Consider the following 13,315-nt stretch of genomic DNA (forward strand, 5'->3'; position numbering starts at 1 on the left):
GAACAAATAAGTAAACGGACTTAATAATCATAACAGAACTAAGAACACTGACTATCTGGGTAAGTTATGATTCATTTGTTAACATACCGGTCAGCTCACATGACAGTCACACCCCATTGAGCTTGAACAGAACACACCTGTGGAGTGAAAAACCATTAGCCGAGGATGCCGGTGGTGCCTAACCCGGCTGCAGATGAGAATCACCGGGGTCTTAGGAGGCTTACTACCTCAGACTCTCCAGAGGTCGGGCCCAGGGAACCTGTATGTTTTTAAAGCTGGGCAATGCTGATACAGCACCAAAGGTGAGAGCCCTCCCCCTAGGATAAATCAAGACGGTAAGAGAAGAGGTTCCTTTTCAGTAAAGGTTTCAGATAAAACAGGAGCCTCAGAGGCAGGGATGCAAACAGTAATCGCTTCTGCCAATAGCAGCTGCCCACCGCACAGCACCAAGCCATCACAGAGTGTGCACGGGGCGGAAAAATCCACTCAGCATGCTTTGGTTTGTTCCAACCACACAAATAATTCAAATACCAAGGGGAGCGATACGCGTTAGAGGAGCACCTTTCCTACTCAGAACTCAGCCTCGGCCTACATGCCTTGCCAGCCGAATCTATCAAAGCAATCGAAAAATACCTCTGAGCAGAGAAGAGAAAAAACAGACATCTCAGAGCTCCTGTCCTACGCCTGAGACGCCCCAGACAACCCCTGACTTCCTCACGCTCCCCCCAGGAGCTCATCCCAGAGCCAGCCAGATTTGTACACTAAGAGGGGAGAGAGCGTTCACAGGGAGGTGCCCTGAAAGAGACAATAGAAAGTCACCCAGATGCTTTAAAACTTTAAACTGTTAAACTGTTCAGATCAATTCGGTGTGGAACAAAACTTTCCCATAACCCATAAATCCCAAGCGCATGAAAAGAATTGTTCAGAACTTCGGTCACGATGATCTAAGTCATTTAAGAAGAAAATTAAATTATATTCTTCACATTCTACTTAAGGAGTAGACCGGAGGGAGCATTACATTTGAGTATACCCTTGATGTGTTATGAACAATAAACAACGCACCTATCATCTCATTTAATGAAATCACCTTGTAATGGGACCAGTTCCATTTTACGATGGGGCGATAGAGGCTCCGAGAATCGAAGCAAATTGTTTTAAGTGGCACAATAGGTAGTACCGCCATGTTGAAGTCTGGGTAACTGAACGATTTTTTTTGCTCATTATCTCAGACTGCACTGCCAGTGTTCACATTATTTTGGTTGGAAATATTTCCCTGTATGTGTTTACAAGGGTCAAAGCCAGCTGGAAAACCATCACCTAGAACAGTGGTTTTCCAAGCTGGTTTTTGTTGTGTGTTTTTTTCAACATGATAGCATTTTTTCTGAACAAAAAATTTCTTGGCACCCCAATATGTAGAAGCACAGCTGCTTGATTAAAAGCCGTAGTCAGCAGGGGGCCGGAAGCCCTGTTCCACCCCACCTAGAATCCTCAGGTACCTCATGGCCCCGGACACCACAGAATAAATGCAGATTACGAAAACAGCACCCATCTAAATATGTACAGTCATTGGATTGGCCGTATAAAAACATGTCCCTTAGAGATAGTCAACAAAGGATACAAAGCTATACAAAAGCATCTCGATGCTGGTAAAAAGAATGTGGTCAAACGCTAAGGTAAGCAACAACAGGACACAAGCAAGAGTCCAGTGCCACTAAAGTCTGTTTTCTCCCTGGTAAATCAGGCATCCTGAGTTCTATAGGTCTTTTAAAAGAAAAAATCCACCATTTCACAAAGACCCCAAATATATGTTAGCATTCCCTCTCCCGCTCCAAGAGTAATGGTAGTTTCACTATCCTATCTTCCCAAAGACGGTAGGTACAACAGAAAAATCAGAGTATATAATGATGTCCAATACATACATAAAATACACAGTTCAGGCAGGAATCAGAGAGGCAGAGATATTATGTATCTATTTATTCATTCACTGGTGGAGGCGAAAACATTTTGCCCGCAATGCCTGGAAATAAGCCTTCAGAGATAAAGACTTGGCCCTTGCCCTCGGGGCCAGAAACCAGAGGTTAGGACACAAATGGGAACTGACAGGACAGGTTGAATGCAATGAGAAGCTCCTCACAGTTCACTTACTGACATTTAAACCACTCCAGAGATGTTGGTTTTAAGGGCTTTTTTAAATTATTATTTTTTGAAATTCTTCTTAATTATAGGAACATAGGCTAGAAAGGCACATCGGGCAAACTGAACCTCTCTCTTGAGGACTACGTTTATCATAAACTTAAAACGACTAAGACGTCTATAAAAGCGAAAACGGAAACAACCAATTTAGGGTTCTCCAAAATAAACGTAAGGTTTTTAATGGAGTTCGACCTTTTTCTTTCCTTTTTTTTAATTGACTATAAATTTTTTCTTGACTTTATATTGAACACAAAGCAGTGGTCTGAGACGGAGCCCTTCGGGATCACCCTGACCCCGAGACGGACGAGCCTCTATTGTACAAGTTACTCAAAGCAGACTTTGTGGTCAGAGGGGAAAAAATGGTTTGAATTTATCTTGGTGTTTGCTTCATTGTTTCAGATGAAGCCATTTTTAGAATAATTCATTTGCTTCTAGAAGTAATGGGACCCTTGAATATACATAATAGTAGTAATTCTGCCCCCTCCCCCCCCACAAGTGTTAGTAGTATGATTGTGGGAGATACATGGAGAGAAACAAAAGCAAAGTTGTCCCTTGATATATCTTTTTATTTTTATTTTATTGTTTAAAGTATTACAAATAGTAGTACATATGTCTCCTTTTTTTCCCCATTGACTTTCCCCTGGCCTCCGCTACCGCCCCGGCACATGCCCTCACCCCCGCACCCCCAGTGTCTTGCATCCATTGGTTATGCTTATATGCATGTATACAAGTCCTTCGGTTGATCTCTTACCTCCCCACCCCCCAACCCTCCCCAGCCTTCCCCGCTGTAATTTGAGTCTGTTCGATGCTTCTCTGCCTCTGTATCTATCTTTTTGTTCATCAGGTTGTAATGTTCATTATCCATAAACTATGGTACATCTACACAATGGAATACTATGCTGCTATAAAAAAGAAGGAATTCTTACCATTTGCAGCAGCATGGATGGAACTGGAGAGCATCATGCTACGTGAAAGAAAAATACCACATGATCTCACTCATTTGTGGATATATCTTTTTCCATCTATCCCATTTGGGTTTTTTACTTTTATTTTTTTAATATATATTTTTATTCACTTCAGAGAGGAATTGAGAGGGACAGAGAGATAGAAACATCAATGATGAGAGAGAATCATTGATTGGCTGCCTCCTGCACACCCCCTGTTGGGGATCAAACCAACAACCAGGGCATATGCCTTGACCAGGAACTGAACCATGACCTTCTGGTTCATAGGTTGATGCTCAACCATTGAGCCATACTGGCTGGCAAGCTGGCCGGCTGGTGAACCCATCTTTTTTAAGAACTCTGAATTGGCTCATGACTCTTTTAAAAACTACTGTCAGCAGTAAGCAATCTTATTAAAGCAAAGTCGCTTTACTAGAGTTAACACTTTCTCTCACTAAGGTGAAGTCATTTCTATACTGCGCACCAAGGAGACAAAACGTGGGGGGATGGAGGAGGTCTCGTTCAGCCTAACAGTAACTTCTCCCACAGGAGCAGGCGTGCCTGGAAACTTAAATATCTTCGAGGGCGAGGCTGGGACAATGAGGGACTGAAAGGTGGGCAAAGTCTCAAGAGGGACCAGCTGATGCTCTTGAATCCCTTCTCCATCCAATGAAATCACTTATAAGAACCTTTTAAAATGATCTCCTTCCAAAAAGCAGATCATCCCCATTTCACCAATTAGGCATCCGAAAATTTCCACTTTCTTCTCTAGGCCCGAAGGCAAGACACACTTTTTTAACTGAGTCAAGTTTTTCTCTGACCCTGTCTCTCCTGTCATCAGGGCCTGCCTCCCCAAGAATAAACTGAGCTCGAACTATATCCCGCCCACCCCTTCCCACCTGAGTTCCCTTCTCCATCTCAGGTATACCTCATCCCTGAACAGTTACACACTGCCAAATTACTTCTCAACAATGACAGTCTCAGCCCCTCCTTCTAACTGATCTCATCGAGGCAGGAGGAAGAAGGGATCGAGCTAATTTACATGAATGCATCTGTGCCGCAGTAGAAGTATTTGGCTTTTTAAACTCTAGCTGGGAGGATATGGGGCAGCATTAGACAGGAATGACAAAAAGTGCAGACGGTGTGGAGGGAAATGTTTTTGAGCAATTGAAGCTGGCTAGCAGCATGGCCAGCGCCCTCGTGCTGAGAGTGGGTAAGGAGAGAGAAGAAAAGGTGAGGACGGCGAGAGTCATTGGGCAGTGGGGGCCGCGTGAAGGGGGCTGCTTCCAAATGAGAGACCACCTACTTCCAGCAAGGGTCTGCTCAGGTTCTACCCCCTCACAGAGCCCTTTCCACCGACTCCCAATTCCATTCTCTCTTTTCCTGAAATTCCCTCAGAACTCTAGTACATAACATACATACAGCTCAATTATATTGTCACCAGTCCTCTTATTTATTTTTATTTTTTTTTAAAATATTTTTATTGATTTCAGAGAGGAAGGGAGATGGAGAGATAGAAACATCAATGAGGAGACAGAATCATTGGTCAGCTGCCTCCTGCATGCCCCCTACTGGGAATCAAGCCCGCAACCCGGGCATGTGCCTTGACCGGGAATCGAACAAAGACCTCCTCACCACAGTACCCAACACAACGTTAAGCACACAGGCAAGAATTCAAGTATGTAGTTGCTAACTTTAAAGCCAGGAGATTATATTACAAATACAGGTCTATAATTTAATAAGGAAACAAGTTACATATTAAAACAAACAAAACGACTTTCTCCTTTAAGTTCCTCACCCAGCTACAATGCGTGTTGACTAACGTCGCCAACCTTTGTGAAAGCAGAGAACAGTGTGACTTGCAGAATAAAATATTTTGGAAATTTTTAATATGAATAGCAGATTTCCTTTTCCAAAGAGTTGAAAACAATTTTCAGAGATTAGACTGTGGTGCCTCTGGAGGGAGCAGGGGTGTGAGTATGTGTGGGGTGATAGGTATGCAGAGAATTGGGAATGGCAAAGGAACTTGGTCCACAGGACTGGGGACAGCGGGCCACCAACTGAGCACCTGCTCTGCTACAGATATCACGTTGCGTGTAGTACAGGTGCTATAACTGAGTCTTCACAATAACACATTATCTTTACAGATGAAGACACAGAGACTCAGGGAGGCAAACTTACTTGTCCCAGGCCACAAAGGCGGTAGTAAGTGGACAGAAACAGGATAAGGTCCCGATTTGTCCATCTCCAACGATCTTGCTCTCTCCACTAGGTAACCACAAGCCCTTCCACAACATTTTTCATCCTTGCCTTCCAAACAAACCAAAGCAAACAGATCTGTCTTCACGAGGAAGGAAGAAGTGAAAGTAAACCTCCAGCAACAACAGGATCAGGGCAGGGAGGTGAGGCCATTTGGGAAGGATTCAGGAAGATAGTTAACATTAGTCGGGTGGGCATTATGTACCAAGCACTGACCAGACACTTTTTACACATCATGTGATTTCATCCCAATAATTCTGAAAAGCAATCATTTTATATAGTACTAGTGGCCCAGTGCACGGATTCGTGCACATTGAAAGGGAATCTGGTGCTGGTGAACCAGATTTGGGGCCAACAGGGCCCCAGCAGCAAGCTAACCCATGGCCAGTTCCAGGAGGAATCGGGCTCCCTCCTCCCTCCTGTGTTCCGGGGTGCGGGTGAACCAGATTTCGGGCTGACAGGGCCCCAGCAGCAACCTAACCTACCAGTTGGAGCGTTTGCCTCCTGGTGGTCATTGCACGTCATAGCTACCGGTCCAACAGTCAAATGGTCGCTTAGGCTTTTATATAGACAGATAAGGAAACTGAGACTTAGGCAAGTTAACTTACCCTAAGTCTTAAAGCAAAAAAAGAATAGAAGTGGCCCAGCTGGCCTGACTCAGTAGTTGAGTGTCAACCTGTGATCCAGGAGGTCACGGTTTGATTCCTGGTCAGGGCATATGCCCAGGTTGTGGGCTTAATCCCCAGTGGGGGGCGTGCAGGAGGCAGCCGATCAATGATTCCCTTTCATCATTGATGTTTCTATCTCTCTCTCCCTCTCCCTGCCTCTCCGAAAACAAGAAAAATATATTTTAGAAAAAGAGTAGAAGTGAAGCTGGGTTTTGAACTTGGTCAGTTAGGTCTCAAAGACTGTGCTCTTTCCACTGCTCCCTGTTGCAAGCATGCTCTCCCCCCTCTTCTTCCCATAAATGCCCAAAACTAACGTTTGGGGAAACTGTTCTATTAAGAGATCTAACCAGTAATTACATGGCAGTTGAACCGAAAGGAGCCTGCTTCCCACAGGAAATAAAACTGTCATCTCGACCCGAGGAATGTAACAGACAAGGAGAGAGAGGCATCCAATGTATATTTTAAAATGCTGTTACCCTCTGAACCCATTCATGGATGGAGCTGACGTTTTTATAGGCCCTGTCAGGGAGGCTCATCAACAGCTCATCGACCCCGCGGGGCTGAACCACCACGGACAGCAGTTTCCAGCTCGCTCCACTGAGCAGGGCCAGTGATCCTATCCAGTCCAACAGCAACTCAGCGCTGGGTGCCAGAGAATGGCCATAAAAGAGGACCCGTCCTGGAGAGAGGGGCCTTTTGGCTGCGCTGGCTCCGACGTAGGTGACAATGTCAACAAACAGCTCTCCGCATTAGGGTAAGAATCCACAGTGCAGACAACTTACACAGAGGCCATTAAATAAACACATCTCTGTCCATATACCGGAGGCACCATCTCTGTCTCCACATTAAGCAAAAAGGTCAAAGCTCATCTCTTGAACGCAGAAGTAGAACCCTTCCGAAATCTGCCATGAAACGCACCAGTGGCGGCTCCTGAGGGCTTGCCTCCACCCACATCTGGCTCTATTTGGGAGCTAAATTCAGCAGAAGTCTCCAGGGTCAACAAATGACCCCGAGTAAAAATAGTCTTGGAAATCTGTCATGGAGGGAGCAGGAAAGGAAACGAGACGGCAGGGTGATTCACTCCAAATGGCAGCTCCCAAAACCAAAAGCTCATTTCTCTGTCCCAACCCGAAGCCAATGTGCAAAACAGGCACAGCGCACGCTGTCCTTTTCCGAAGGCCTCTGAAAGGGGCTGCCAAAGAATTTCACAGGGAAGCCAAAAAGATTTAGTGTGCCATTTACCCCTCCTATAAATCTAACCAGGGCCACTTCGAACCAACGCTCTGAACCAATTGCAGGTTTATCCTTGCTTGAAGACCACCCAGAGTAGCTAAGGCTCTGCCCCTGGCAAGCAAGAGGCATCCTTCATCCCACCAAATTTTCCAAATGACCAAAGAGTTGCCGAGAAAGAGGACGGAGATTGTGCGGTGTGTGTGCGTGCCCGCGCCCACGCCTGTTCGCTGCCTTTCTAATTCTACACCTCACTCCTCCCACCACCACAGTTAAGATGTATTAAAATAAGTATAATATATTTTAGAAGATTATATGCTTTTTCAAATTAAGGATTCTACTGGTTGAAAAAGAATCAGCCTATACTTAATGCTCGGGTAACTCATTTTAAGATGCAGGGAACACCTAGGTGCCCGATTTTGCAACACAAAGGGAGAGGTGTGTTGGCATCGCAGCCACTCACCTGCACTGTCCCTTTAAAGCCCTGTACCTGATGCTGCGTTCATAATTTATGCTCTTTTCCTTAAAGATGGCTCCCCACCTCCTCAACTGTAAGGAGTTTCAAAGGACCACAAGGCCCGGACCCACCTCTGGGCAGGCTCTCTGTCTTCGAAGAGCTCGAAATCTGGTGGGCAGGCAGGCGTGCGGAGAACAACATCATCCTACGATACATTCTAACAGCAGGACCAAGTGTCCACGTACCCTGGGCGCACAGGTAAGAGTGAAACAAACCCTGACGTGGAGGACTGGGAGAGACGTCTCAGAACTGGTCTCTAAGAATGAGTAAGAGTGTGACAGGCAGGGAGGGTAGAGTCGAGGGAAGGAGAACATTCCGAGAGACTGAGAACAGCCCAGGCCTGTGGCTCTCCAATGGGGACTATGTCCCCTCGCCCCAACGGGTATTTAGCAATATCTGGAGACATCTGGTGGTATAAATGGGAGGGGAGGGGTACTACTGGCGTCTGGGGGATAGAGGCCAAGGATGCTGCTAACATCCTCCAGTGCCCAGGACAGCCCCCCCACAACAAAGCAGTCTCCAAAGGCCAATAGTGCCAAGGCTGAGACACCCTGGTCCAAGCTAAGGTATAAAAGACAGTGTGTGTTAGCTCAAAAGTGAGACGTTGCCTGCAGCTTTGGCAAACAGAGTGCTGTAAATGACCGCTTTTATGGCAGAGAAAAGTCAATAAGAAGAGAGGGGAGGAAACATTAAATTTCCAAGGAGCCAAGATAGAAGGCTGAGCCGATCCCTTATTCCTAAACAGAAACCACCACCAACAAAGTTAGGAAACGGGCCTCCTGGGAGCCTAAGGTGTATTCCTCATCCTGTGCCATGAGAAGCAGGGCTCTCGGGGACCCTGTGCTCGGCTCCAGGCCACTCCAGAGCAGCAGTCCGCATTCTTCCCCTCACGGGCGGCTGAGTGAGGAGTGAGGAGCAGGGTTGTTCTGTGTGGCTCGCCCTGGCGGGACGCTCACGTGGAGAGAGGGTGCAACGCTGCTGTGAATGCTGGGAAAACTACAGGACAGGAACGGCCCATGCAAAGGGGGCTTCGGGTCCAGAAAGGGAGTGGCTCCGAGGAAAGCAGAATATGGTGGGGAAGCCACGGCCAGGGCTTCCAGTGGTCATGAGGGTTGCTGGCAGGAGCCATCCCTGACCGTGAAGGCAGGAGGTACCTGGGGAGGAATCTTGCTCCTGGGCACAGACCCTTGAAAATGAAGTGAGGAGCTTACCATGGAAGCCAAAACCACCTCCACCTCCACCTCCATGGAGAGTAAAATCAAACAGAACAAACCTCCCCTAGCAAGAGACTTCTAGCAGGGAAAGGCGGCGGCCCTCGAGCTACTGGCAGTTTGGGGCATAAGGGTAAAATATAAAAATTGAAACTCCTCTGATATAGGAACTGACTCGCACGAATCCACATCACCCTTCCATCTTACCTCCTGCAGACTCACATGCACAGACACACACCTACGTCAATTTTTAAAAATAGAAACACTAAGGGGAAAGTTGCATCAATTGTAGCGGATGTCTAAAAGTCAAGCGTTAGTTCCAACAGGAAAAGAAAAGGCCAGCGCGGTAGCAAAATAAGAAGATAACTCTAAATGGACAATGTCATAAAAGGGTCAAAAAAGGAAAGTGAAACATTCATGTTTTTTTCTCTAGATGAAAAACACTGTCACAGAATGTGCCCACCAGTGTGCTGGGTGCTGCTGTTGGAAAAATTAAAATCGAGTTCGGATGACACAGGCCCCCTGAAACAATTGCAGCCTGGGGGGCCTCTCTGTACGTCACAGACCAAACATCCTAAAGAGGGCCTCGCAGAAGCCAGGTGGGGAGCAGGGGACAGGACATTCCACCGGAGTGAGAGAAGCCCAGGTCGGGAAGACAGGAACGATGGGGCACATGCACACTTATTACAGAGAGATGAAATAATCTCAAATCTCGCCTGGATCCAGCCATAAACATACACGTGGTATGGCCCAACCACCCATGTCCTGGGAGATGAAAACACTACAACCTCACACAAGAGCACCTGTACCTGCAGTGGGTTTCTGGTCTCTTTCTGCAAAGGACAAGTGTCCCAGGAGCTCAAGCAGCTACACACTGAAACAGTCTGCAGGGGTATCAGGGTGACAAGAAATTCAGACTACCAGAGAGAGGACTGCTTTCCACCTGGATCGTCAGGGTTCACAGCTGGGGAGGAGGGTAAGGGCGCTGCTCCCCTTTGCTGGGATTGTGTTTACAGCTACGGTTAACAAACCGCTGGCAACGTACAAGTAAATCGTGAACAATCGCCGAATCTGTACGATGAGAACTGCAGCCAATTCTAAGAGTTGTCAAGTACTCACATAGATGAGACACACACACACACACACACACACACACACACACACGCGCGCGCGCGCGCGCGCGCGCGCGCGCGCAGGTCTGAAGGCAGACCTGGGAACCCTGGGTGACCTAGAGTGAAGGCAGAACTGGAACCCTGGGCATTCCTCCCACAACTCCTTCCCCTCCAGCTGGGGGGATTCCTCCCACAACTCCTTCCCCTCCAGATAACATATTCACTATCACCCTCAGTAGATTTTCCTGCCTCCACACTTTTTTCACCGTAACATGTTTAGACTGCACATAAGAATCACCTGGACCGTGCTTGGGGAGAATCCTCCTGCGGGAAATTCTGTTTCTTGTTGCCGACTTTTGTCTGCTGGACGGATAACAAAGAAACAGAATTTCTGGAGGATGAGGCCCAGAAATCAGGATTTTAAAAAGATTCCCAGGTGATTCTAATGTGCAGCCAAGGTTGAGAACCACTGTACTAGACAAATCCTACGCGTCCTTTACAACTTCTCTCATCCTCTATATCAAGCATGTCAAACTCGTGACCTCTGGGCTGCATACCTTGTTTATTTGGCCCATGTTAGCCTTTGAGTTTGACATGCCTGCTCTATATGGTGCTCTAAGCCAGCCTCAAGCATCTCCCTCTTCAGAACAATTAGCTTGTACAAGTACTTAGCAAAGAATCACCTAAGCTCTATAAGGCTTAATTAATTAGCTCTTCTGCTGTTTTCTTCACCTATTACTTAAATCAAAAGCCATTTTCACCTTTCTCCCTGTCTTCATCAACAGGACCCCTCTCTGAGAGGTGTGGAGCAAATTTTTTTAAAAATATATATTTTATTGATTTTTTTACAGAGAGGAAGGGAGAGGGATAGAGAGTTAGAAACATCGATGAGAGAGAAACATCGATCAGCTGCCTCCTGCACACCCCCTACTGGGTGATGCTCTATTCACTGAGCCAAACCGGCCAGGGCGTGGAGCAAATTTTGTAGATCTTTGGATCCTCCCACTCTATCTCCTAGGGTGCCTTATACAAACGTGGAACTAAACTGCAAAGTTCTCTTCTGCGCACACAGTTAAATTTGGCTCACACTAACCACTTAGAAAACCCGCAACCACCCAGCTGGCGTGCCTCAGTGGTTGAACATCGACCTGTGAACCAGGAGGTCACTGGTTCGATTTCCGGTCAGGGCACATGCCCGGGGTTGCGAGCTCGATCCCCAGTACGGGGTGTGCAGGAGGCAGCCAATCAATGATTCTCTCTCATCACTGATGTTTCTCTCTCTCTCTCCCTCCCTTTTCCTTCATCTCTGAAATCAATAAAAATAAATAAATAAAAACACCTCTGCAACCAATTGATATATGAAAGCAAAAAGAGAATATAATTAAGCGCTGAAAAATCTTGTAAGTCCTCATTATTGTACAAATGAGGAAACTCACACAGGTGTGTGTGTGTTTGTAATAGACAGGTGTAGAAAATTAGGTCTGTGCCCGCCCCCCACCCCCCCAACTACCCCCCCATCCTCTGGGACAAAGGAAATCTGGCCAGGAGTAGATGAAGACTCTATGGGGGTTTGCAACTGCCAAGGTTAAAAAAGGTTCTCAAATTTAAATGGAGACCAGCAGGGGCAATTAATACTGAGATGTGGGGTTAGTTAAGCACCAAAACCTAGATTATGATTTTCACTTCCTAAGCTCATGGTGTGATATTTAACATAAGCCTGGTCAGAACCTCCAGGAAACGCACACAGACCAAAACTCGGTTATTTTGAAACTCTATTTACTGTAATGGTTAAAAAAAAAAAAACTACTTTAAAGCTCTGCTTACATATTCTTCTATCAAAAGAGAAAGAATCACATGAAGACGACTTTCTAAAAATAAATTCGTCTTCGGAAGCTCATTTGGGGGTGCTGAGTTGGGACTGCATTTTCAAGGATGTCAATCACACAAGGGCCCCATCCATAACTCCTTGAGAAAAAAAAAAAACTGAAACCATGAACGCCTTGTCAAATTCAGACAGTTTATCTTGGCACTGGCAGGCCGAGCAGTCTCTTCGATGTCTGGAAACGTGTCTAATTACGTTTCGAGAGTAACTATAAAAAATAGCCCGGGTCCTGGAGCAGACAGCTCAGGGACCACTCCAGAGCATCCTGCACGACGCGATGGAGCCACGCCAGGGAGGGGAGAGTGGGCAGGAGAAGGAGGAGGGAAGAGAGAAAGAAAAGCAGCAAGTGTGAAACCGGGATGCGCCCCCAGCTCCTCTCAGCAACCTCGAGTCTTCCCAGGACTTCGGGCCGCCGCGACGCTCCCTAAAGTTACTTTCCTTTACTTTTGTTTCCATGAGGTCACCCGGCCCGCCCACATCACCTACCTGGGGGAGCACACTCGCCTGCTCGGCCCCCAGCGCTGCCCGCAGCTCCGCACAGCCCTCACGCCTCCCACCCGCACCGGCCCCCGCGTCCGGACAGCACCCGGGGCACCCCCTCCAGCTCAGCACGCCCCTTACACGCCGAGGCAGCCGCGCCCGGGGCGTCCTTTCTCGGCCACGAGCCCGGGATACCCCGCTCCGGTGGCACTCCATCCCTTGAGCTCGGGGCGCCCCCGCACCCACAACCCGGCCGCACCGCGGGGGCGCCCCCTCTCGGGGACGCGCAGGCTCGCGCCAGGGCGCCCGGCCGCTCCGCCCTCACCTGAGTCGGAGGTTGGCCATGAACTCGGGCATGGAGACGGTGTCCATCAGCACGAAGTCCGCCTTGCCGAACTCCAGGCTCTCCTGCTCCGCCATGGCGCCGGCGAACGGGCTGAGGTGGGCGCCGCCGGGCTCAGGTGGGCGCGCTGGGGTCGCGGGAGCCGGTCCGGGGGCGCGCGGCAAGCTCGGGCGGGGCCGGGGCGGGGCCGCGGTCTGGGGGTTCCGGGGGAGGGGGCGCCGGGCTCCGCTCGGAGGGTCTGGGCCGGACAGAGGCCGCGCCGCTGCTCCTCGGCGCGCTCTCGGTCCGCGCGGCGAACCCGGCAGTTTCCGCTTCTCCCGCGCGGCTGCCTGGCGCTGTGGGGGACGGGACACCGAGACGGAGACGGCGGCCGCTGGTCCCGCCTCTGGCCTGGAGTCTGGCCACGGCCCGGCGGTCTCGCGCCCCGCCCCGCCCGGCTTCTCGGGCTCCGCCTGGCCCCGCCCCGCCGCTGAAAA

The 13,315-nt window shown here is 48.5% G+C and overlaps 1 protein-coding gene across 7 annotated transcripts in view; it reads right to left on the reverse strand.

Moving 5' to 3' along the window:
- The window catches only part of MYO1D (myosin ID), a 256,790-nt gene extending 243,571 nt beyond the window's left edge, over positions 1 to 13,219 (reverse strand). For all 7 annotated transcript variants that reach the window (XR_002831931.1, XM_014465322.2, XM_023763517.1 and 4 more), the window contains exon 1: positions 12,822 to 13,219. Coding sequence is in view for 6 of the 7 variants with exons in the window: in XM_014465322.2 (XP_014320808.2) it covers positions 12,822 to 12,916 (95 nt within the window). In the remaining variant the exon portion in view is untranslated. The remainder of the gene's footprint in view (positions 1 to 12,821) is intronic.
- Between the last annotated feature and the right edge of the window lie 96 nt (positions 13,220 to 13,315).

The sequence above is a fragment of the Myotis lucifugus genome, unplaced genomic scaffold (genome assembly GCF_000147115.1).
Source record: "Myotis lucifugus unplaced genomic scaffold, Myoluc2.0 scaffold_287, whole genome shotgun sequence".
NCBI lineage: Eukaryota > Metazoa > Chordata > Mammalia > Chiroptera > Vespertilionidae > Myotis > Myotis lucifugus.